Genomic DNA, 26,634 nt, shown 5'->3' with positions numbered 1-26,634 from the left:
AGTGTTCAATAATGTCCAAGTCTCCAATAACAGCTGAGACCAGAGCGATTACAAAAATTTGGGGGGGAAAAAAAAAGAGGACATTTCAACAACTTGTAGTTTATATTGTACCAGGACCTCAAGATGTATGAGGGACTCACCTGGGAGCTGGCTGTCCAGGTATGGAGCTTCCAGGAGGAAGCTGCTCCATGGGAACACTGTAACCCTGCACTGCAGTACCGCTCATGGCATATGAACCTGATGCAGGCTGACCAGGGTACACCTGTGGTAAAATAAACATGCAGAGCGCATACTGAGTTGCTAATGTGAGAATTTGACGAAGAGTTAGGTAGATGAACAGTGAAGTATCAAGATTACGAAATCGGTCTCTTTAGGGGATTACAAATTCATCAAGACAATTTGTGAAAATCAACTTCTACAGAGTGACTCAAAGACCATGTGTCTGCATTGTGAGGTATGAAGGATGCCACTTCAGATACACAGGCAATTTGCATTCACAGTGTATGAAAAGGTTTCGTGCGAAGTAAGTGTCTCAGGGTCAATGTACCTGTTGTGCTGCATTAGCGGGCTGCTGCATGTAGTACTGTTGGCTCTGCAGCTTGGCATACATGGCGTAAACCGGATCCTCATTCATCAACTTGGCATACAGCGACAGAGATTCCATCACTTTAACATTCAGGTCTGACAGCTCTGAGTGCTTCCTGAATAATACAAACACACAGAGACAATAAGACTTCCTGAACTACATATTTAATCAGGGTCTGATTATATTGTTTATTATACGTTTTAACATCTGATGGTCTTAAGTTACTCACCTGTCTATATCCTCCAACTTCTGGTCAATGAGGGGTCCCATTTGATTGCAGGCACCTGAATAATAAAATTACGATTTTTATGGTTACTGATTTCATCTCTACTCAAAAATAAATTCCCAGCGTCGTTTTGTAAACTGATCATTTTTCTCACACCTTTATTCTTTTACTCAGATTATTTCAGTCTTCAGTTTACCTTCAAGCTGTAATAACTCGGCGCTGTCTGACTGATTGTCTGTGGGATCTGCGCTCTGGATCATCTGCAGTAACTGGTCCATTTTGTCCTGGAAGTTGTAAATAAAGTTTATATGATGACTGTTAAATAATTTCATGCAGTTTGGAAATAAATTCCTCCAGGGGTAATTCTTTCATGAATTTAAGGTCCTATAATAGAAAATGTATATATATATATATATATATAACTGTTAAGTTTTGATTCTGACTGTAATGCAACTCATTTTAGGAGCAGGTGATGTTTTAAAATAAAATCTTGACAAATCCCTTTAGTGACATTTCAGTGGAGCTGATTGACTCAGTGAGCCTGTGCACTTACCTCATCTATGTATGCAGGCTCTTGTTCCGGCTCTATAGTCTCCACCTGGATGTCCTCACTGAACTGTACCGTCTTCTTCTCCGTCTTCACTGTAGATTTCCAAGTAAGCAAATGCGGCAATAAAAAAAAAAAAACATAATACACACATAAGACAAGCGACATAATCAGCAAAGCAAAGGCCATACACACTGAAAGCCATTTGCGCTGGATGATGAGCAATACATTTGACAATTTATTGAACAACCTCAACCACGTTAAACACGCAAGAATCAAGTGAGTGGATAAATAAAGAACGTGTGTCACTTCATGAGACATGGAAGCAGTTACTGAGACATGGACCTGTCATGTCTACATGACAGGTCTGTTAGATCAGAATAAGATAAAAGTTGTAGAAAGCTCTTGATAATAATAAATGTCCAAATCAAATGAGGACGATTCTCATATGACCACTAAGTACAAGGAGTGGTTGTGGACGGACCCCGTCACCTGTTCTGGGATCAGATAAGTGCTTCGGTTAGTCTTTGTCAAGGCACCCCCACTCTGAGAACACACTGCATGGCAGGGGCACTACAATTCGGCCTTTTGTTTACATCATCTCCCAGGCGACGGGGCCCTGCACACTCCAAGACGTCATCATTTTAATTTGATAAATAGTGGGGTTTTGTTGTAATTCCTGAAGAGTAATTTCAGAGGTTTGCCTCAAATGGGAACAGAATCCAAAAAATGTTCAGATTCCTCGAAATCTGATCACTACAGGGGTAGTTTCTTTGGAGATGGAAGATCCAGGACAGGTTTATGTTACCGATAACGTGACTGTTTTCCAATTGGACTGTATTGTTCTTTGTGTTTTTTCACCAGCCGAGTGTACGTGATAAAGTATTTTCCTCAGAGGGATCAATAGAGCAATACTGCTAATGGACTAAATGGAGATCAAGAACTAGATATGACATAAGTGGTATGTGTTTGTGCATACTCACTCATCTCAGGCTCCGCAGTGAGGTCAGCAGTGACAAAGTTGGACGGGAACAGTCCCACTCCCTGATAAGTTTCCCCTTTCCACCAGTTGGGGTCACTAAAAATTCACATAGGAAAATACACTAAAATATTCAGTTTGATATGTTATCTTTTCCTTGCTACAGAAACGATATTTCCGAGTTAACGAAGTAGATAAGTAGTTCATTTTAAGTTGATAACATCAAATGAAACCAGAGCGATGTCACTGCCTCCAGGACCAGAGACACCTGCTGGAGAAACCAGACATTACAGTTTCTATTGCGCTTCATTACCCAAAAGCTGTGAAACTAACAATAAATAAAACAAGTTTCTTTACTGGAGCTTTCAACCCTTTGATCTCTTCAGTGAATGAAAGGAGCCCCGCTAACGGACCACGTCACCTGTTCTGGGATCAGATAAGTGCTTCGGTAAGTCTTTGTCAAGGCACCCCCACTCTGAGAACACACTGCCTGGCAGGGGCACTACAATTCGGCCTTTTGTTTACATCATCTCCCAGGCGACAGGGCCCTGCACACTCTACATCGTGATTTTATTTATTTAGTTAAATATTGGGCTTTTGTTGCAATTCATGAAAAGTAATTTCAGGTTTATCAAATGGGAACAGAATCCAAAAGCTGTTAATCAGATTCCTCGAGATGTGATCATGTGATCACTCCAGGGGTAGTTTATTTTGAGATGGAAGATCCAGGACAGGTATCAATTGTGTGCTCAACAACAATGAGCCATGAAACTGTCCCGGATCCTGTTATTTGACTAATCCTTGTATGCTGTGCTTACTTCCTTATTTGTGTGCGTTTGTGCAAGTAGTTCACCTGTCGTCCAGGATAGTGATGATTTCTCCAGACTTGAAGGTGAGCTCGTTGTCCTCAGCAGCCTCAAAGTCATAGATGGCGCGGACTTTCCTTCCGTCTGACTTGTGCGAGGAGAGCAGGCTAGAGGTGTTCGGGTAAAGGCCCGACAAGGACGTCTGCGGACGCTGCTCCTTCAGCGACAGCTCAATAGCTGCAAACATGAGTCAGATTGTTGCTTTGCTCTTGAAAGACCTTGCACATTTTAAACCTCCCTAAATATTAATTCAGTTCATAAATCCAGTGTAAATTGTAATTTATGCAACTCCAAAAAAAAGCAAAGGTGTCAGTGAGAATTTTTGAAGGACAATACTCAACCTTTGGCCAAGTCTTCCTCTTCTTTCTTGTTTGATGAGGTGGACGGATCCTTTGCCACCAGAGCAGGACTTGCTTTTGCTTGCTCTGCAGCCTGTGAACAAAATATCCTAAACTTAGTTGAATCAAGAACTCAACAACTGAGCCTCAAATACAGCGGTTAATCAAAAACATCCTCCATTTGTCCTTTTTCCTACACAGGCCTACCTGGGACCCCACTGCAGGAAAGGTAACACCCTGCTCACGTAGATTTTTAATCATTGCTGAGATCAGGCTCAGCTGTGGATCATTGCGGAAGTCCTCCGCCCACTCCACCATGAGGGCTTTAAGCTTCTCACACACTTTGGGGTGGCCCTGGAGATATTTTCAAACAAGAAGTTAAGAAAACAAGGATGGCACACAATCACTTAATGAGGTTATATCTGGACAACACACAGAGGGCAAAAACATACCTTGTTTAAGACGTTACTGACTTCACTGGCAAACTCTCTGGAGCACACCTCCAAGTGGAAGATCTTCCCACAGTTTGAGACACAAGCACCAAGAAGCTGTGAGGACAAAGGGGTACAAATATTCATCTGACTCACTAATTGATATGTAACAATAGGCGACAAACACACAGCACAAGAACTGGAGAATTGATTTGGTCACTGTGGCAGTAGACCAGGCCACAGGGCTTTCACCACAGCAGCCAGAAACAAACCATTCGGATCTTATCATATTTGTTAACTCCAAACATAAATTCCCAGCGCAAACTCAAACTTCCTGCTCATCGTCCAGCTCAGTAGCTCAGACTCCTCTGAGTCCTCTGTGTCTCCTGAGTCAGCTCACACGCTGCCTTTTAAGCGTGAGGACCAATCAGCTAACAGCTCTCACCTGTGCTGATTGATCCTCTGTGTTGCTTCAGCGAATGAAAAGAGCCCAGCTAACGGACCCCGTCACCTGTTCTGGGATCAGATAAGTGCTTCGGTCAGTCTTTGTCAAGGCGCCCCCACTCTGAGAACACACTGCCTGGCAGGGGTGCTACAATTCGGCCTTTTGTTTACATCATCTCCCAGGCGACAGGGCCCTGCACACTCCATGATGTCATCACTCTAATTCATTATTTTGTTAAATACCTGGCTTTTGTTGTAATTCATGAAGAGTAATTTCAGAGGTTTTCATCAAATGGGAACAGAACCCAAAAGCTGTTCATCAGATTCCTAGAGATGTGATCCACAGTCACACTACTAGCTCTCGTTTTAATAAAGTGTTGATGAAGTTTAATGACAAGAAGAAAACACAACATCTCCATTGACTGAACAGTCACACTTGTTTCCTGCTTACAGTCAGCGCCTGCATGGCAACATGAGGATCCTTGTGGTTCACTCTTCTCATTATAGAGCGGAGACATTCTTTAGGTCTGCAACAGAATGAAAAATAATAGAAATCAAAGAGTGGTGAAAATGAATTGCTCTGCCACAGAGAATTATCAACAGAGATGTTTCTCCTACACAAATCGTGTTTCAAAAAAAACATTTTAGGAAAAGCTGAGAGATGCATGGGTATGCATTCAATATGTGTGGATTAGTAGAAGACAGTTGACCAACCCAGTGCGTGACTGCCCTATCTTATCACATATGTCCAGAATGAGGCCCCAGTCCTCAGCTGTGTTCATCTCACTGGTAGCTTTCTCTGCAGAAAGGAAGCACAGCAACAGCAGATAACTTAAACATTGCAGCAAACACATTTTTCAGGACTTATTGTGCTTAGAGACAGGGTCGAAAAAGGAGAGTGACAACTGCATGAGAAGGGGATAAAGTAGGAGGGAAATGGAAATACACAGGTACTAGTACATCAAATCTGTATTTAAGACAACATTTGAGTAAATGTACACATTTGCTTTCACCCACTGGCCATCTTAACCTGATAACATCGTCTGTGTCTATGTTTAACGTTGCACACTAATATGAAGTTTGACTACAGTGCCTTTATGTTTACATTTTAATTAAAAAGGATGCTTATTTTTGTAATTCGAGTCCTATAGATACACTAGTAATGTAGTGGACACCTCATCCCATCGACTCCTTCAGTATATGTGTTATAGTTATTTAAAGTCCATAGTTAAACTTTACAATAACAAACCTCAAATCATATATTTCTTTGTCATAAGGGAGTGAAAACGACATCTTAAGAATCTTTCTCAATGTTTTTTTTCTCCTTTATATCAGCATTGACCCCGAAATAACAAACAAGTTAGGCGCATATATTTTGAGGATCTCCTTATGCCGAAATGTCTTTCATGTTTCAGTGTTTGGTGGAAGGCATTGAGTCAGGGTCAATATGCATTAATCAATGCTTTGCAGAATATTCAAAAATACTTTATTCACACAGACATTTAAATACAATGTAACCAGACAGAGGACTTACTTACACCCTTTCTTACAAGTTGATTATCACAATACTCCCACAGATATATAAAACAACCCAATTTAAAAGCCTGAAATTAACCATCCACGATTACCACTGAGCACTGTAACTTGTATGTTAAGGGTCAGTGAGGTGTTGGTGCAGTTGGCTCTTCCTCTGCTCACTGCACATGCTCCCGAAGTGGTTAACCCCTCGAGCCACAGCAAAGAGACAGAGGGAAACCCACAGTACGTTCATGGTTTCATGCACGAGCCCTCATCCGATTTCAATCCCACTCAACTATGAGACGCCAGCCTCGTCATGTTGGTTACAGGCAGGTAGTGATGGAGCAGACGGCTAGCACGCTAGCTAGCTTAGCAGCAATTAGCTGATGACAACATTTGTGTCACACGTCCATGACTGTCAACCTGTGTGATTAAATAACTATACACAGCACAGCTTGAAAACGTAGTTGAGCTCGAATTAAAACTCAAATGTAGGAACTTTATTGAGCGTTTTCAAAGAATCGAGATGCTAACTGCTGTTGGCTACATCCCATTAGATGTGGCAAGCTAGCTAGCCGAATGAGCCCGGTGGCTAACTGAAGCAAAACAAACCAAGACGGGGGGGGGGACAACACCAAAATCAGCTTATATAGCATCAACCTTATATATATGGAACAATACATGCTGTGTGGACAGACGTGTGACATTCGCAGTGTGATGCTAACCGAGAGGCTGTGTCCCGCTGGACAACACAAACAAAGCTGAGTGGTCCCAGCTCCGGCAGCTAGCCTGCTACAGCTAGCCCCCGGCTCCCGGCTACTCACCCACATCTTGGTCGAATGGGTTGGTCGCGAAGAGAGGCATCGCTGGTGTGTCGACAACAACAGATTTCCACCGTCTCTCGTTATGTCCCCACTCTGGTTTATTTCATGCAGCAGCGACGCATAGTACCGACAACTTCATGGATGTCGAGCGGAGCTGCGGGCGCGGTGACGCGGCTGGGGGCGCAGAGTCGCTGGGTGATCGTCCCGTCGTGTTCGGACGAGCTGCGATCACCGACTGTGATTCACCAGTCCAGAGCAATAAATGAACCTTGAGCCACAAATCGCCTTTGACTTGAAAATACAAAGAAAACATGTCATCGTCAGCTGACTTTGAACACGTGACGTTATCTCATCCCATTGAAAACAGTTTTGTATCCCCCATACACATATGGAGGAATATCAGGGTCAGACATAATAAAATAGAAATAGAGGTTGATCTCTTTTTTTTCATTTTTCTTATCAAATATAATAAAGTGGACTTGTTAAGAATAAAATGGGATTGTTTTTATTAGTATTAGTATTTTGCATAATAGAGAATTGTCATAATTGAGTAGATGGTTATAATATTACAAGAATAAAGTTGTAGTTTACAGGGAAAATTCATAATAATTCAAGAAAAAATCATTTTATAAGAATAAAGAAGTAATTGAAAAGAAAGTTATAGTAATGCAAACATTTAATTATTTTGTTCACAACAACTTGACAAAATATTATTTCCACTATTGCCCCGGTAGTCTTCGTGTGGAACTCAGTGGGAAAGGTCTTAATCAAAAAAACTAAGATTTATTAAATCTGGACTAGAATATTCCATGTATATATACAAAAAAAATCTGATGTGTGACCTTTATTAGGCCGGGGCACTGACAGGCACTGACAGACAGTGAGGCCCTATTGACAATGTATTTTTCAGGTAAATGAATTGGCTATTTGAGGGCTTTAACATGGTCAAATTCTTGCCAAGAATTTTAGAGAGTGCTGAAAATGTACGTATTCTGGAAGAATTTTCAACGGTGCCCCCCGAGATCCCCGGCACGCGTTCATAAAAATCGATACACAGGTAAATTTGACATATTGTTTTGTCTTTGTTATTATTATAATCTGATAATGTAAAAAAAATAACTACTTGAAATGGGATGGAACAAATAATAGAAAGCCTGGACCCTGTATAACACATGTCTCTGTATAAGGGTTTACTCTGTACTGTGCTGTTATCACCAAGTTTAGACACCACTGCTACATGAATGGTGTTTCATATCACATCATCTCAAGTGTATTTATCGCAAAATATAACAGGAATAAAAGCATAGACTCAACACACTTTCTTTTTAAATTTATTGTGATAAGTGTCCGGGCCTTATCCAGAGAAACTTGGTCATTTAATTAAGGCACAATGAGCCTACTGCTACTCAGTCCATCAGCATCATATGAATCTGCAAAGGTCAATCAAATGACAACAACAACTGATTATGCAAATAATAATCATGTAACATATTCCACGTATTGTATTAGACATATTGAAAAAATCATCAGATATGGCTACATTACAAAACACCAACATATTGTTCATGTACGCTTCATACTGTATAAAACTGGCAGTCTAAGATCTAAGAAATACGTTCCTTAATAAAACGGCAGCACTTCTCACCCTGAGCATCTATTATTAAAAAAATGACATGAATATTTCAGTTTGCTGAAAGGTGAGATTTACATTATTTGTTTACAGTCGTGGAAGGGTTAGTGGCTGCTCACCATTTTCCCAGAAGCTTATTTCGAAGCACAGTTCTGTATCTGTGACATATGTGATGGTATAAAATAGTTGCAACTCTATTAACAACATCCTCTGACATGGATTTTCTGTGAGTGGAAAGATTGACAAGGCAGTTAAGAAATAAAATGAAACTAAATTCCAACCAACAATCTACTGCTTATGAAATATTATTTACAGATACACCTGTACAACAGTGGCTACACCATACAATGACAGAGTATAGCCGGAATATGATGAACAAAAAATATAAACGCAACACTTTTGTTTTCGTTCCCATTGTTCATGAGCTGCGATGACATTTCTACTACCTTTTTCCAAGAACACAAGCGTGCAGTCGGCATATTGATTGAAGTTGAGCACCCGGGGCAGATTCTGAAATACTGAATGTCCATCATTCAACCATCAGCTGTCTCAGAAGTCGATTCCAAGAGTTTAGCAGCACTGTACATCGTGTATCTGTCCGTCAACCACACGTCACCATGACAGCACGAGATCCTTTTCAGATACTGAATGGAGAAACTACACGACTGTCCTCCATGTTGTTCAAATGCCTGCACACGTGCTCCAGGTGAAAACTTCCAGTTGTTTGTTTTCACTGAGTAGTGAATGTACTGTGATTTCTAACATTTAGAAGATCCTGCGGGTTGCGTTTATATTTTTGTGTAGTGTTGATTACCACATTCTCATGTTTCCTTCAGTACAAATACTACAAAAAGGCCTAAGTGGGCTGGCTCTGGGCTTTGTTGTGATGCTTTTTCATAAAGTGCCTTTGACACAAGGATCAACCAAAGTCTCAGTGATGCTCATGTGGGCTGGCTTCTTCAGGGACCTCTTTCCATCGAGAGCTCCCCCTCATCTCCTTCATTATCTCTGCAACTTCAACTTCAGCCTGTTCATATTCCTCCAAGAGACAGTTCACACTGTCTTAGATGGATGCTATAAAACTGGAACACTTACTGCGAAGAGAACAACAAAATAAATCACATTAGACAGATTTAAACACTGTTATGATGCTCACAGGCTTCTATATTTACAGTTATAGCAACAGTAACTACTGTAAATATGATATTAATATCCAATATGATCAATAAACACAACTAAAATACGATTTGCATACAGTATGTCTGAAATATTAGATTTAAATCTTCACTATTAATGTGTATCTTTTTAAAATTTCACAGCATTTTATTTGAAAAAGCAGCTTTCAAGTGTCTGGGATCTTATGTTTGGAATCAAAGGTCTGTGCCGTGGGAACACAAGATGAACGTTATATCTCAGTCATCAAATCTGCACTTCTTATCTTACTTAAAATGAACTGATGGACATGGGGCTTGGTCCTGCACACTGAATGTGTGTAAATATTAAAAACAGATTTAAAGTTCAGAAAGGTCCGAGAAGGTACTGACAGTCAGAGGCACGTTCACAGATGAAACCGATGCGCTCGGTACAGTAGAAGTCATTCCAGAAGGCATTACGGATTAGACCAGCACAGTCCTCGCCGCCTTTATGACCGTTGGTCCAGTTATCAGGCTGGCCGGGCTTCCACTTACTGATGGAGAAAAATATCTCAAGTCAAATCATTGATCTTTTCTAACAGAATTGAATCTATCATGACATAAATCAGTGAAACACATGGATCCATCTGCTCTAAAACCAACTCACTTGAAAACAGGTATCGTCCCGTCCGCCCACTTCCAGACATTTTCCTCGTCTCTGTCAGTCAGGCCCAGCCAGAAATAACCTTTTCCGTTTATTGCATCTTTCACAAACTCCTATGAAAAAAAGAGCAACAGATTTTTCAGGATAATTAACTCTGAAAATGACAAGTCTTTGTTTAGCTTTAGTTATTTAAGTTTTAACTGAATTGTTTCATTCTTTAAAAGAGGCAACATTCAAGATACTGTCTGGGTTTATGTACCTGCTCTTCATTGTCATTGATAATGAGCATATACGATGACATGTTGGTGCAAAAGTGGTTGGCCTCATCAAATTTGAGTCTCTGGGGCTCAGAGGAGAGGTAATAGCAGCTGTCTCCAAACTTTCTGAACCCTGGTGGACAACCTGCAAACGAGTAATTACCAGAAATGTAAAAAATATAGTTATAAATAGCTACATATCTGTATTTTATCCTTATGTAATAATAGAACTCACCAGGAGTTGGAGTGGTGACCACTGGGGGTTGGACCTGCCGGGACACAGACCCTTGTGGTTCCTCGGTTGGTTTGGATGGTTCAGATGCTTTGGGAGGTTCAGGTGCTTTGGGAGATCCAGGGACCTGAGTGGACTGAGTTGGCTTTAATATTAGAGGAGGGGCAACTGCAGGTAACCCTGGAAGCCCTGGAGGGCCGGGAGGGCCAATAGGTCCAACAGGCCCACGAGGCCCATCCAATCCTGCCGGTCCCATTACACCTCTGGGCCCCTGTGGGCCTTGTGATCCTGGCATCCCTGGCTTTCCATCGATACCAGGATACCCTGGATTCCCTGGGACACCTTTATCACCAGGGTTTCCAGATCGACCTCCTGGCCCTCTCGATCCTTTGGATCCCGGAACACCCCGACCACCATTTGCACCCTGAGGACCTGTCGCACCTGGAGGTCCAGCAGAACCTTTCTCTCCTTTGGGTCCCACCTGTCCTAGCACCCCTTCGTCTCCTTTATCACCCTTTTGTCCTGCTTGGCCCATTGGCCCCTGTGGACCCTTGTCCCCTTTGGTGCCCCTTGGACCCGGTGGACCTGAAACGTTATGACAAAAAAATAAGTGGTCCACATGTCTGAGAATGTACAATCTGTGCAACAAGAAAGAAAGAAAATAAAATTCACTTCTTGCACTTTGCTGATACAACAGCATACTAGATGGTATCTTCCTATTCATGTTGAAAGGTCACTCAAAATTCATAGATCTGGTTCATTTTGGATGCAAGTCAATTTTTAAGAGTTATATATTGTAAAAGCTTTTCATGTAAGATTAGATAATATTATTTTTATATATATTGAGAGGAAATAGAAAGAGGAAAGATAGTAAAAGAATGGACTTATCCCTATACAGCGGTATAACAAATAATCCTATCTACATCACAACTTTGAACAATATTCATAATATGATCTAAAAAGTGTTTCATTTCCAGGATTCACACATAGCCATCTTGTTTTCTTACCCTGCAGGATGGTGAAGTTGGTGATGAGCTGAGAGTGCTTGCTGTCCACGAGCTTCATCTCCTCCATCACCATAGACAGGTTGTTGACCTCACCGTCCAGCCTGGCTGTCAGCACATCCTGCTGGCTGCGCAGCTCTTTGCCCTCCGCCTGAGCCTCCATCACGCTACCATTCAGCGCCAGTATCAGGTCTGAATGTCGCATCACTGTCTCAGCACAGGACCTCAGGCCGGTCAGGTCGACGCTGATGGCACCGAGGACCTGTGAGGCAAAGCTCATGTTTCCGGTCACGCGGTCCATGGCGTTCTCATGTCTGTCTAATCGTACTTCTATCTCATCAAACTTGGATGAGGTGATGTTGTCGTGGTCTCTCTGGTGGTCCATCAGCTCACGCATCTTCTGGTCGTGTCGCTCGGTGAGGGCGGAGGTGTTCTGGATCTGACTGGCCAGAGCGCTGAGCTGCGTATCCAGGTCATCAAGAGCTTCCTCGTTGGACCGGGCCACGGCTGAGTTGTTCGCTGCTAAAACCTGGAGATTTTGCATCTTTTCCTTCAGCCACTCCGTGTCAGCCCGGTTCTGTCTGGACGTCTGCTGCAGACCCTGATAATCATTCTTCAGTTTCTGCACCGCCTGTCCCGCGTCTTCCACCGTCTTCTGCAGTGTGCCGAGCAGACTGCGTTGCTGGGCCTGGGTGATGTTGAGTGCACTGACAGTAACCTGGGTCTGGCTCTGTTCTTTAGCCTGGCCCTGTATCTCTGACTGAAGCCGTGCTGTGTCCGTCTGGAGGTTGTCAATCACACCACTGTAAGTGAGCAGGGTCTGGTTGAGGCCACGCAGTGAGGCCGCATTTCCTTCCAGAAAGCTCTGCAGGGACCCGTGGCCGTTTTGCACGTCATCGCCTGTGATCCGGAGCTCATCCAGGACGTCTCGGTTTCTGGTTGCCCTCAGCGCAATGTCATTCAGTTTGTTCTGTAAGAACTCCAGGTCTGACTTGAAAGTCTTGATTTCACTGGTTGCATTAACGGACTTCTCTCCTGCCTGATCATCTGAAAAGGTTACGACCAAAACAATGACAAAAGAAAATAAAAAAATAAACATTCCAGTCTATTGCATTCAAAATAGGGCTGGGCGATAGAACAATATTAATTCCAATTTTGTATTGGCTTTCTTACCCAAGCCCTAATTCAAACTGTGGTTTTTCTTACCAAATTTCTTCAAGTCTGTCTCCACAGCATTGATCTTGCCTCCATAATTCTGCATACCCTCGGTCACATTGTCCATTCTCTGGACCACTGACGATGAAAGAGGAAAGAGAGTGTAAATACAAATGAACATAGTGTATACAGACAAGGGGTTAAACTAAACACAATATTATCATGACAGTCTATCCCAGTATCAAACTGGAAGGTAGCATCATAACACGCTCCAGCTATTTGTCTAGAATAAATTTCAAGTGTTTTAGACTGCGCAATAACAACTGTCCTGTTAGATCAGACTAACTTTGTTTCACTTGCCATTTTTGCACATATGTATTACATACATACATATATATTACTAAAGAAAGATGTTTATGTCTTTTAGTCAGTACATCTACAAAGCATTGCATATTTTGCTACTGTATAAAATCTGAATTCATCTCACAGAGAGATCTCACTGAACCTATAAATGATATAGTTCTGACCAGCAGGGAGTGCTGTTGTATTTATTCCTCTCAAAGGATCTCCGCACACAGGCTGTTGAACAAGGTGAAGAGTTTCCTACGACTTCAGTAGCCAGGCAACTGCGCATCTGTTGATCGATGCAAACCTCATTTTTCCGAGGACATTCACAAATTCCACTTCGGGATTAATAATGTTAAACACATGATGAATACCACAATAACACGCTGCGACTCGGGATCCACTTTCTCTTCCACCCCCCCTCACATCTGCAACAAGAATCCCTCTCCTCTCCACCACCATTTGTTTTTCTGTCGGTGTGAGAGCGTTTAAAAAAAAAAAAAAAAAAACTGCGCTGGAAGACGTTCCGATCCTTCACTGTTATCATTCCAGGAGTGACAAAAACAGGCTCGGGACAAACAAAACCAGTAGTTTTCAAAGAGCTGTTGGTTAACTGGTTTGGAGCTTGAGAATGCAGCTCGAGTCTTCTCTCTGTCTCTTTCACTTTCTTAATCTTCAAGAGCACAGAAAACATGAATACTTCTTACTTAACATTCATTTATTCCCTTCAAATTGATGATGATGAAAAACAGAATTTGACTCGGCAGAGCTCATATCTCGACTGTTTCAATCAAAATAGTAAGTTATATTAACACCCATGGCCACTTATATTTAAAGTTTTAAGTTGGTCCAACAATTTTCAACATCTTTTTTTCAGTGTATTTGTTACTGAATCGGATCTGCACCAGAATGTAAAGAGTTCTGCTACAGGTCATGCTCCACCCCTCCAAATATTTTCATGAAAATCACTTTGATGGACTTATCCTGCGAACTAACAAACAAATGCAGACGAAAACAACAAATCCTCGTTGGCAGAGGTAATGATGTTATTTATACCAGAAATACCTCCCACACTCTTGATGACTGAAATTCTTTCCTATTCCCCTCTGATAATCTTTACATTCCCCCACAGCCCGGAACTGGAGGAGCATTATGAGTTGTATAAAGCTGCTAATTTGATCAAGGCTTATTGGCTGCTTATTGTGACCCAAGTTATGAGCCATAATCCAGCCATTACCCAACATGATGTCTGGTAGATTTATCCTGATCCACTCTGCAAGAGCAGACGCTTGGTGACACTGTTTGTAACACAAACTTTTAATTAAAAGGGTCATTTGTAGGGTTTAAGAAATAAGAAACATAAAAATGAAACAGTGCAGCAGGCTATGAAGGATGGAGAAGTGAAGCATACCAGCTAGAAGCAGCAAACACTGGTTTCTTGCAAACCTCAAACTATTTTGGACACATGCAGCCATTTTTGTGTTAACCTGTGGTTCATGAGACAACAAATTGCTACCAAACAATAAAATCTGCTCTAGAGGAGTCGCTGCGTGGTCATCTGGCAGACATTAGAGCCAAACCATGCTTTAAACTAACCACAGACTCAGAACTAGAAACCCCAAACAGTCCTCACTCCCAAGGTCAGATTCAGATTTCAATCCAATAGTCATTCCCTATTGGGCGGATTGTGCTTATAGTGAATTAGAGTACATGGTTCACCAGGCTGGTTCACCTGCAGAGCAAGGAGGACTTCAATGTTTGTCTTTACAATATTTTTACAATAAGTTTTCTGGGGATGATTTATTCCTTAAATATGTAGACTGGACAAAACACAAAGAACATTCCATATTGGTGATCCCTGAAATAAACCAAGTTCCTTTCTGTTTCTATTTAACATCACTGCCTTGGTTCAAACAGGGAGAAACAGAGTCAGGACACTTCTGCGCAACAAATGTGTTTCCCATCTATGGCGATCTATACTTTTGTGTTTTTAACCATTTACATCTTCAGTAACATGCTGTATATAACAAAGGTCTTATCATACTTATCTACATAATAGTCATTCTGCATTGAACCTATTTGTAAATCTACAGTCACTTACATTCCAGTAGGATGAAAATATCCTAACCTATATAAAATGCACTAAAGAGACGATAGAGAAACATGAGAATACTACAGTATGAATGTCTTGTGCTGTACGAGAGGGACTTTAGAGCAACACTGTGTAACTCTCACTGAGCAACGGTGCCCCCTGCAGCAATCATGTGGTGATTAAATCCTATCAAACTGTCAATATATTACCCATGATCCCCATGTTCCTGAACCAGAGCAGCTGCCTATGTAACAAATACACTAAACTCTGTTTAGAATTCCTCACATTTGGATAGTTTCATGGCTGAGTCTCTGGAAAAAAATGTTTGCATTAACTGGAGCATTGACTTACCTTTGTATCCGAGGACCGCCACAGCGATGGTGAGCAGTGCACAGAGCACGTAGAGAAGTGCAATGGCCGCCCTCAGAGCCCAGTCATTTTTACACTTGGTGCACTCTGTCCCCTCCTGAATTCCTACAACACACAACAGGATCTGCGTCACATGGGATTGTTCTGTTCACTCGTATGTTCCCATTGCTTCTGGTTAATCAAATATTTTGCAAAAGCAGCAGCGGCGAGTTCGTATAAGTGAGCCAAAGTTTTTCCATTCAAAAATGAAATCACATGGGACAGCTTCTCTGATTCCATACCTAAGTTTAGTGCTGTAGTACTGACATAGGACACTCTGTGCTTTTTCTCCAGCCAATTGTCTATTCAAAACATTTGTCCTCACGAAGAGGCAAGAAGACTCACGATGAAACACACATGTGTTGACCATATGATAGAGGAACCAAAACACAACAACGACTTTCCCCTTCTGTCATTCCTCACTGCAATCCGACCTAAAGCCACGGTGCATTGAAATGCTTCACGTCACAGATCGAGCATGTGGCACAATCCTAAACATTAGACTACAGGCAGGATGTTTACTGGACTTCATTACAACTGACCAAGCAGCCGCTGGTGAGCAGAACAAGAGGGCAACTGGTGTTCACAACAGCTAATAAAGATCCTCATGTCGAAACTTTAAATCACATAACATAGGAAGAGAAAATGTGGAGTATAACCTTTAATACTTTACCAGACAGGAATGTTATTAAATAAATTGTTATGGCACGGAAACTATGGTATTAAGACTTGGGTATCATTTCCCTTTCAAAGGGATTGCTGGGATTTTTAAGTTGGAATTGGTCCAATGAGGCCAGAAACACAAGCATTCAGGTAATAACACAGACAATAAACCAGCCAGCAGTTTCCACGGATTATGTAGAATTAAAAACACCAGTGCAGTGTTGGCTCTAAGCCTGCCTGTTTGGAATGAGCTGTTCACTAATAATATTGGCTGTTTTCTTGAAATAATAGAAAATACATGTTTAGGTCTGTATATATTGAGGTCTGTATGTTCTTTTATTTATTCATATTTCAGATTGTGGTTAGACTGTTAAATGTTAAGCCTCAATAATATTTCTTTGTCATAAGGGTTTGATAACCACATCTTCATCATTGAAACATTAGGGAATCATTACCCGAAATCTTTTTTAAAAGGCCAATATGAAGTTATTGGAATCGGTCTTGTTATGAGTTTGCTTTTGAGTATGTTATATAAACTTAATGCTGAACCACTCTGCCAACGTCCATTTCAAAAGACATCAAAGGCAGGTGAGGAAGTACATGAAAACATGCTCATAACTATTATGGGTTCTAGGTCTGTTGTTTCCACTGAGGGACGTTATATAGTCCCAGCTGGACTGACATCTTCATGTGACTTCCTCCTCAAACAGCGTCAGGGGCCTCGCTCCGTCCCTCTGAGTCATGTCAAACACGATGAGACTCGATCTGTAGCCAAAGGAGTTCACCATCCTTCCCAGTAAGGGGTGGGCCGGGACCACCAGAACGGGACGGGACAGTTGGCCTCTCTGCTTTGGACCCACACATCTGTGCAAACATCACATCTGACCACGTCAAAGAGGCCCGGGCAGTGGACACGGACATGGATATCCAGGCCAATGTTGTCCTTATGTGTACTGAGAGCCAGTGAGAGCTCCCCCCCCCCCCAACCCCATGGTCCTGACCACAAGCTGTTTTAAGGACAACATCACACCATGTAAACAATCAGCCGGGCGTCTACAGGTTCTGGGTCAAGAGCAGGGCAGCGGTGGTATTTCTGTGTTCACTGGAGTTTGACCTGGCGGTATCGTGGTTGCGCTCCTCATGCTTTCAGGGTCACTGCGTTTCAAATACTTGCTAACAGTCAAAAGCTTTTTCTTTAAGGATCCGTTCTAATCACGACGTTGTGTACGAACCTCCTGCTGCTGACGTACAAGAACAAGTTCCTGTCGGCACGTTGCTCCCACACACTTTGTTTCCAAGTCTGTGCCACACAGTGTGTCATAAAAGCAGAGCATGAAAAGTAAAAGCGTGGCTGCAGAACTATTTCTCTCGTCAATTGGATTTTGAACACTGTGGTGATGACTCAGCTCTTTTTCTGATTTGACAAGTTTGCTGATTAAATCCAGGGTTGCCGAGTCAGAGGGTTGTACTGCTGTGATATTATTGGGTACTAAGGTCGAAAAGATATTCAGACCGGGCAAATATATCTAGTTTTGGTACTAGGGTTATTAATTATACTACCACAATACTATTATAATGTTCTGACCCTGTTCAGACCTGGTATTATCATCCATCCTTCAGGTGCAGGTCTGAATAAACCCAAGTGGATCCTCAATGTTTCCTGAGATGTGATCATTCAGACCATGTTTGGAGAGGGTCGGGGACGTATGTGGCCACATTCTTTTCGCTGTGTGAACACAAATGCATCCTGCTCTGCCCCATTAAGGACCGCCTACTAATCTGACGTCTTCTCTCTCCCTCCTTCTCACTCGCTCAGGCCGACACACACCAGCACACACAAACACAGTGACGTCGCACTCATATATGCTCAGAATTGGTAAAAACAACATTGTTTGGCCTTCGTTAGCAGAAATGACGAGCTTGTGTATTTGCATATAGACCAAGGACATGAAATCCAAGCCCAAGTGGTCACAGGAGACACATTCAGGACTCATTTTAATACCAGGTGTGAACAGACTTGAGATGGGATCTCTCAGGACGGGTTTTAATATACCCGGGCTGAACAGGGCCTCTCTCAGCTGTATCACACTCTGTCAAACTTGGCAGTAAATGGTAGAAATAGCCACAGTATGTTGAATTATTTATAGATCATTTAAGTCACACCCGAAAGTCTAAAGCGTGCAATAATTCATGTGGTTATGTTAGTAATTAACACTCAAAAGCTTAATACAATGATGAGTGTTAAATGAGATTTAGAAGTTGACCGCGACTGTCATGTTCTTAAAGCGATAATACTTCCACCGAGCAGAGACGGAAATTCATACTGGGCAGAGCAGCCAGTAGCTGGGTCAAGGGTGACAACATTTCCCCCCCTCTTGACAGAGGAGGGGTTTCTGCCAGTTCAGTCAGGGATGAGGCAGACAGGTCTGATGAAGAGAAAACACTTCCAACGTCTTACACAGAATGAGAGAAATACACTGAGACCCTATGATCTGCTTTGTCATGTCTGAGAGTGACAAAGTTCAGCCCACCATCCAAACACATTTCAACACAAACAATCAGATATGTGCAACCTTTTAAAAATGGCAACCCTAACCCTAACCAAGGAATATAAAAATGAAATGATCAATTTCAGCACTGAAATTACCAGGTGCAGAACACGGGAGGACTGAGGCTGCTGAACAGGGTCCAGGGCGGCCCAATCAACAGGCTGGAATCCTGCCACGTAATCCCTGAGAGGTACATACATGTCAGAAGAGCCCAAACAGAGCAGAGGTAGAGTGGAGGGTTCTGTGTCTTACATTTATTACAGTCCAGTGACAACCACGTACCTCCTGTTGCTTTTATATAGTAAATACCTTAAATATCCAGGATTGTGGTGCTGCCATTTTGAGATTTTGAGCCAGTGCAGGCGCCGTAGTGACTGTGCAGTGGAGCCACTCAAGTCTCAAGATTCAATCATGAGGTTTCAGCTGGTTTTCATTTCATCAAATAACCAATTCAAACCAAATTTAGTGGAATAATGAACTCACTTCTGTGTCTTGGCCATGTACCATCCACTAAAATGGAGGAGGCAGGGTTTATAACCTATACTGCAGCCAGCCACCAGGGGGCAATCTAGATGATTTGGCTTTTCAAAATAAACAATTCGCTGAAACACTACCCTGGCCAAAGACTGTATATCAATATGGACAACATGATGGCCCCCCCCAAAAAAAGTGAAGCCAAAATGTATTGATCACCACCTGGTGGCTGGCTGCAGTATAGGAAATACAACCTGCCTGCTTCATGTAAGTTGATGGGACATGTACCTAAATAAAAAGTGAACGTACACCTAAAGAGAATTGTTGTCCGGTGTTCTTATCACACAGATGAATGTAGTTCAGGGTGACATTTCCTGATTGGCAGCTAAGAATGAGTTGCTATTAATCGAGATCCCATGATCGCTACTAAAGAGACTCAGGCCCCAAATGCGGTAGACAGCAGCGCTCATATCCAGTTTATTTTGGCTTCTGAATAGGGGGAGGAAGTGGAGACATGTTGTCCATCTTTCTAAACAGTCTGATTTTGTAGACTGAACCTTTGGACAGAAAACTGTCAGCAGCTTAATGATATCTCTGCATATCTCTGCAAGTCAGATGCTTCACAGTAGAAGCTGCAAAGTGATCTGTGTTGTTACTCAGGAGAGGTTGTAGTGAGTTGTGGTCACAAGAGGTGGGGAAGGAAAGAGAAACAGGACGGAGACAGAGAGGAGGATGGGGGCCGTCCAGTGTGGTGTCGGCAAAACAGCTGTATTTCATTTGGACTCCGAGTCAGTCAAAGAAAAAAAAAAGAAAAATCTCAACACTTATTCCCTTATTCCATGTACCTGCCATTAGACCGGCCTGCATGCCCCGTCTCCCTCCTGGCTGGCAGTGGAACTTTCCATGGCAACACAAAGAAAGCCTGTACAGACTCAAGCCTTTTTGTGTGAAGAGCCTTTGTGCAGAGTGTTAATACTATGTTATATACAGTAACTGGGTGGCTACCGCAGAAATCCGTTCACTTCCTAACCTTCCATTTTGTGGAACGTATGAAAGAATAAACCAAATATGATCAGAAGCCAGAAACCAGTAGTCACAGTCAGGCTATGGCTGTCCTCTTCCACCTGGATGGAGCCGTACATTACAACTCTTCCACATGATGAATTTTTGTGTCACATTTCTAATGGGAACACACAACATTATCTGGCATATGTCTACAAACTGTCAAGACTACAATTACATCTGGTTGTGGTTCAAGTTACAGAATTTTCTGTAATTAGCATGAAATACTGAAACGGATAAACTTGAGAATTGCTGCAACAAACCAAAACCACACATACAAGTAGAACACAGTAATCACAATCAAACTTCCATCCAGTATGTATATACACACAGATGTCTCTTTCACATTCCCTGTTGACCCCCACTTTAGAATGGACAATCACTTCTCATTGTTAAGCAGAAAGTTTGTATTTCCATCCAGCGTTCGGTGTTGTCAGCAGATGTGTTTGTGTTCCTCACTTTTGGGTAAATAATGTGATTTTTTAGTCCATTGCGATCCACTCTAACCTCTGACTTCATTCTTCAGAGGGTGTTGAACCCTGGGCTATAAGAAGTTGCCCCTGGGGGTCGTGGTGACCCCCTCTGGCCCTCATAGCCACCCCAGTAATAACAGTCACCGACTGGAATGTTAACAAGTAAACACTCTCCAACAGGGGAAGTTACTACTGAGACAAATTACTCAGACATTAGCTTCCTTGAATTGCTGAGCTTGCCTTGCATGCCTGGCCTGTGATTCTTTTTTTCTCTCCGCTTGCTGTTAACAGGTTTATGACACTTTTAAACGGGCTCGGTCCTCTGCAGCATCTGGACCTTGTTACAGCGGAGCCAAATCAAAAGGAGGCATGCAATCATTTGATGCATCAGCCCTTCATGCCAAGTATCCTGAGAAAAAAGGGGCAAAGTTGGCAGTGAGCTATTTGGAGTGTTTTTATAAGAAACCTTCTCAGCTGGTACTCACTTCCTTCAGGTTAGTTTACAGCCACGGGTCTGTAAATGAGGTTGTTTTGAGAAAATGAAAATGTGGACGGCCCTCTTCATACACACATACACACAGGCAAACACGCACATGCTGCCTAAAGCTGATGCAGCTGAAAAAGTTCCCTTTGAAGGACCTTGGCTAAAGATCTCCTCACACGTCCGACCTTGAGACTCAGGCATCAGGTCATTGATTGGACGGATTTGACACATCTCACCTTCACTGTAGCATCAACTAATCCAATCTATATATATATATTTTCAATGAAGGTAATTTTCAGTTTTGATGGGGTGGAGTAAATAACTAGAATGACAGTCAGTAGAGCGCATACCTCTTCAGAGTCCCCTTAATTCCCTGAGAAAACAGTGAAATGGTGAAGAATGGCCTATCTTGCAATGTGAAAGACAGTGAATGCAAAATTCCTGGATCCCCCTGACTCACAGAACCATGTGTTCCTTTTGTATTTTTGCTATAATTTGCTCCTAAATATCTCTAAACGTCTCTGGAAGGTTTATATAACTGCAAGTCTGTTGAGCACTCTCGCACGCTTATGGAGAATTCCAAGTTCCATGGAGGATGTGCCACATCAAGAGAGAAACACTTGGAAACAATATCCACTGACAGATCCGTGCAAACAGAGAAGAATGGCATCCTACAGCTAAACAGAGCACACTGCTGTGGGAAAACTTTACGGGGCATTTCTCGTTAGCCGAGCAGCCTGCTTTTTCTTTTACCCCAAAGTGCTAAAAGGCACAAACGGAGTCTAATTGGTAGCGAAAACAGTCAGATGGTCTATTAAAAGAAGCCGTGAACATGGACTTGATTAGAGCTGGATTTGTCGCGCCATCTGCGTTTGGTTAGAGGAAGACAGACATGACATATAGGTCATATAACGTAATCTCAAGAGACAGGCTTTCAAGCACGCAAGTGCTCCTCATAAACGGAGCAGGGCCACTGTATTTGGGGATATTTTGTGAGGCAGGATTAGATATCAAGAAAAGTATTTGTGTTGCAGTCAGCAGTTTCCGTTAAAGACTGAAATTCGGCCTCAGTGTGTGCGTCTGTACTTTGGCAGAGCTCCGTGTCGTAAGGAGATAAAGAGTTGGAGTCACATCTGCTGGCACAATCAGGATCAGGGGGAGAAACGCAAACTACTGATGGAATCAAACGTGTGAAGTACATCCAGCGTGAGCCGGAACGCAGAGCCGGTGTTGACAGGGAGGATTTTCTATTTAACGCAATTGAGAGTTAATATTCCAAGTTAAAGCTGTGAAGTGTTACTCAACTAGCACCTGCATCTACACGATTGAAGAGGAATGTTCTTAAAGTGGGGCCATGCAAGTACACAGACGCACTCAGTGCTTGTTGACTAATGAAAAGTTGTATTCCACAACTACACTTCAAATATACTACAATATATGTCAAGCTAGTGCCCAAAAAAAACAACCACATGTTGATAAAGGAAAATATCACAACTCAACATTACTATACCAGGGCTCCACTAAAAAGGGTCTAGGCCTTCATCCATACGGCTACGTTTTCTTTTGACAATGGCATTTTGTGCGGCTGTCTATGTAACAATTCAAAACCTCTCCGCAGTCCCGGAGTTTCAAACTAAAAGGCGGCGGAAAGCTTTCCAAACTTTTCAGCTTTATCGTTTTTTCGACTCCAGGCGTATCCGTAACAGAGTTGATGCGTTTTTCGAATGATATACAGAACATCCTGACAATGAATTATAACACAAATTTATGGAAAGAAAGACAATGGGGAATTCATACGAAAAATAAGTTCCAAGCAGCTCACAATCTAGTTCACTAATAATGAATCATATATAACAGAAAATCATGTGCACCAAGAACAAATATCTCAGACTAAGGAGCCTTATGCTTATTTGCGATAAGAACGTTCTGTTGAAAAACACTTTTCTCGATTACCACAATTTAAATGCACAAGTGCAGCAAAATATGGAAGCCATAAACTAACTTTGATGGCGTGAGTGGAGAAGAAGAGACCCCCTTGGCTCCTCCTGCTCATGTTGCAGCGTCGGCATGTTGGAATGAGGTCATTTCACGTAAAACAGGACCATGTGAACCTCACAGAGGGTGAAGGGGGGGTTGGTCGGTGCTACTCGCTCTCTTTCTGTCAGTCACACCACAGAAACATTAGCTTTGTCTGTCGAAGTGTCAGATGCACAGAAATGCAGCAAACTAACGTCTCAGTCACAACAAATGCTGAATATAGCAGAGACGTAAAGTTGGCCAACATGTGAGACATGGTTGTAAAATAATGGGACACTGGACAGGCTGCAGCCACAGGGTTTAGCAAAGTGTGCATGAGCCTCTAGTGGAACAAGGACTTACAGGATGTTGTATTTTTGGACTGAAACCTCCACGAGTAATCCTCTGACATCATTATTTCTCCAGATGCCATTTTTATCCAACTAATTTTACTATTACCAGGTAAAAAACCTGCAACACCAAATCAATCATGACGAGGCCAAAACCGCTGCCCGGGTGCCGAGAGCAACCCTGGAGTTAACTTTGCAGAGCATCTGTATCTGTGGTCACGCCTGCCGGGTGGCCCGTCGTGGAAGCACTTAGGAAACCGAATCAACAACAATCATCACCGAGCCCTAATTTCCATCAGCCTGTGTCTGTGCGTGCGCTCCATCCCGTCACCACACAGCACTTCCAAGCTCCATCGCCCAGGAGAGCCAATAAAACCACACACTGCGGATCCAACTAGTCTGGTTTCCCTCACGGTGAAAGATTCTGACCAAAGAGATGATGCTGCCTCACTGTGGTCCATGTTGAAACAGGCAGACGCATCATGATGTGTGTCGTTGAACTTCTTATAAGTTAATGCCAAATTCAAATTGATCGCCGCAAAAACAATAGTGGCCCTCAGTAGAGCACAAACCTCTGCCAAGGCCCCATAGTTCAGTTCAATTCAATCACACCGCACCATATTGGACACACTTAAACATGCCAGTCCTAAATGTGCCAGATTTTTCTCATCGAAAGCCAAGAATTATTCCCCGGGAAAACGATTACAATGTGAAAATACCACACAATATTTAAAGAAAGTGATAAAAATATAAAATATATACTAAAACGTATATCCATATCAAAATAATCCTACAAACTAACAAACAAAAGCCAGATGGGAACATGACTTCCCTGGAAAATGACAAAATATAGTAATTTCCTTTATTTGAAAGACAAGATGTTCATGTATTTGCAAAGAGAACAGTTTAGTACTTCAGGCAGAAGAAAGGAAATCCCATTCAACTCCACAGGACTGGAGCGGTATCAGAAATCTAAGAAATGCACTTCACTAAATCTGTCCAAGTTCTACTAAACTGTTCGTGATATTCCAAGAGGTGAGAGAAAGAATGTGGCTGAACTACTGAACTAAACTATTAAACTCTGCAGTTAATCTCGTGGACATAAAAGTTAATAAAACTATGTTTCTGTAGTTTACTTCTGCAGCAGATGAACAGATGTGAACACACAAACACGAGTGTGACTGCTGGTTGAAAACGAGCTGAGTCAATGGAAAATCTCTGCACGGTTGATTTCTTTGTGCAACTCGCAGACGTTTTTTCTGTATCTACCAAATATAAAATCACCGGAGCTTAAACAAGAAAAACACTGTGGGGTGTTCTGGTTCGGGGCCAACAAAATCACAGCCGGAGCAACCAACACAACCGCAGCCAGGTCTGCAGGCCGGAGAGTGAGACGTACCGCGACTCGCAAGCAGAACAAAGAAAAACACACGTTTCATTCTCGCTGTCTGTTGCTTTTCATCGAGAGGAAGCAGCAGGGTTGATCTTGGCCGCGTCAGGAGCCAGAAGACTCACATCAAGTGAAATACTGCTGCAGGGCCCCGAGCAGAACCTCCTCCCCAAGCCTGTCGGACAGATAATGGAAGTGAGACGCTTCCAATAATGAGTGTGTTGTTTTTGTGACTGAGCCAAAACCTGCTGTGATTGGAGAGCTCAGCAAACATCAATTATGTGAGAGAGAACAGCCAATCAGACGACAGCAGGTTGCAGGCAGGTCGTTACCGTTGACCAGTGTTTCCCTCTGGCACACGAAGCAGGTCTGATGAGACGGTTAAGCTGAGTTTCATCAAAACAACTACGGCTAAATATAAAAAGTGACTGACAGAAGCTCCTCTGCAACTCTACAGCTGAGTTGCTGTTAGAGTTAAATATCTTTCTCATTGACATTAGCTGTGGGAATTCAGGGTCTTTATCCTTCAGGGGCTGCATTTGAAGACTGTCCCAATTCATGGCTGCTTCATGCCTGACCAACAAAGGATTCAACAGCTAGATCGTTCTTGGGTCAACCTTTCCCAAGATTCATTGCAATAAACAGGTGCAGCCACTAGAAGTAGCTAATTGTGTTGTAGTACACATGGGACAAGCACGTGATGCATATGGGACGTCCTCCATAGACCAGACCGTTGTGTACACATTGTAAATCTGTGCATTAAACTAATGGTTAGAGTAGAAGAAGTCTAAGATGAATTGTTAGCTCCAGTCTACTGTATGAGAGATACACTGTGTGCACCCCCCCCCCCACCTGCAACCACTGTTCCCACAAACTGGAATAGATTTTCTTCTATGACGCAAAACACTCAGCGACTCAGAAGTCACTTGGTTGCCAGAAATGGGGAAGTCAAGAAATGTTCCAACTGTGCAGACGTCCCCGACACGCTGGACCAACTACTTCACGACAACCAGGCACGCTCGTCTCAATCCCCCGGGAAGCTGAAGCACAAACTTGTTCTGAGGAGCTTGGACTTGAATGTGAAATTCAATGCATGGAAACACATTGTCTGCTCATTGTGGAAATGAGCTACCAGTGTAGCTGCCAGTATAGAAGCAGTGTGGGGAAATCGGACACACTGTGCTTACATAAGGGGCACGAGCTTCCTGCGCTGGTACTTTGGCAGTAGGTATAAAATACTCCTGACAGAAATGTCCAGTACGATTAGAAGTTGTAGGAATACAGGAAACATCTATTCTGCTGTTTCTGCACAACTGTCACTAAACTGCTCTCAGACCTGTACCAAACTCCAGCTGTTTTCCTGAAATCCTACAGTGGGGCTGTGTGTGAGAACGTGAAACTCCGGATAATGTCCGAGTGAGCACAGTGAGAATACAGCAGGATCTTACCCGGAGGATTCACCACAGTTGGTGATGCTTCTAAAACAAAAACAAA

At 42.5% G+C, this 26,634-nt stretch overlaps 1 protein-coding gene and 2 non-coding genes across 3 annotated transcripts in view; all 3 read right to left on the bottom strand.

The window, feature by feature from the left end:
* The window catches only part of LOC133968243 (collectin-12-like), a 36,876-nt gene that overhangs the window by 3,395 nt on the left and 6,847 nt on the right, over window positions 1-26,634 (bottom strand). The window contains exons 3-23 of the mRNA XM_062404176.1: window positions 15,623-15,745; window positions 12,886-12,972; window positions 11,683-12,726; window positions 10,679-11,260; window positions 10,446-10,588; window positions 10,190-10,299; window positions 9,961-10,076; window positions 8,538-8,541; window positions 6,760-6,833; window positions 5,132-5,216; window positions 4,869-4,944; window positions 3,995-4,090; window positions 3,750-3,896; window positions 3,546-3,636; window positions 3,192-3,381; window positions 2,343-2,437; window positions 1,366-1,454; window positions 1,009-1,096; window positions 816-870; window positions 548-701; window positions 141-262 (exon numbers count right to left, since the gene is read on the bottom strand). Of these exons, the coding sequence (XP_062260160.1) occupies window positions 141-262; window positions 548-701; window positions 816-870; window positions 1,009-1,096; window positions 1,366-1,454; window positions 2,343-2,437; window positions 3,192-3,381; window positions 3,546-3,636; window positions 3,750-3,896; window positions 3,995-4,090; window positions 4,869-4,944; window positions 5,132-5,216; window positions 6,760-6,833; window positions 8,538-8,541; window positions 9,961-10,076; window positions 10,190-10,299; window positions 10,446-10,588; window positions 10,679-11,260; window positions 11,683-12,726; window positions 12,886-12,972; window positions 15,623-15,745 (3,571 nt within the window). The remainder of the gene's footprint in view (window positions 1-140; window positions 263-547; window positions 702-815; window positions 871-1,008; window positions 1,097-1,365; window positions 1,455-2,342; window positions 2,438-3,191; window positions 3,382-3,545; window positions 3,637-3,749; window positions 3,897-3,994; window positions 4,091-4,868; window positions 4,945-5,131; window positions 5,217-6,759; window positions 6,834-8,537; window positions 8,542-9,960; window positions 10,077-10,189; window positions 10,300-10,445; window positions 10,589-10,678; window positions 11,261-11,682; window positions 12,727-12,885; window positions 12,973-15,622; window positions 15,746-26,634) is intronic.
* LOC133969064 (small nucleolar RNA SNORD89) lies at window positions 1,856-1,968 on the bottom strand. The gene has a single exon (XR_009924170.1). It is a non-coding gene; the product is annotated as a small nucleolar RNA SNORD89 (small nucleolar RNA).
* On the bottom strand, window positions 2,764-2,876 carry LOC133969063 (small nucleolar RNA SNORD89). The gene has a single exon (XR_009924169.1). It is a non-coding gene; the product is annotated as a small nucleolar RNA SNORD89 (small nucleolar RNA).

This window comes from Platichthys flesus, chromosome 14, assembly GCF_949316205.1.
Source record: "Platichthys flesus chromosome 14, fPlaFle2.1, whole genome shotgun sequence".
NCBI lineage: Eukaryota > Metazoa > Chordata > Actinopteri > Pleuronectiformes > Pleuronectidae > Platichthys > Platichthys flesus.
The sequence above is the reverse complement of the archived record's forward strand: the minus strand, read 5'-3'. Positions and strand labels throughout refer to the sequence as shown.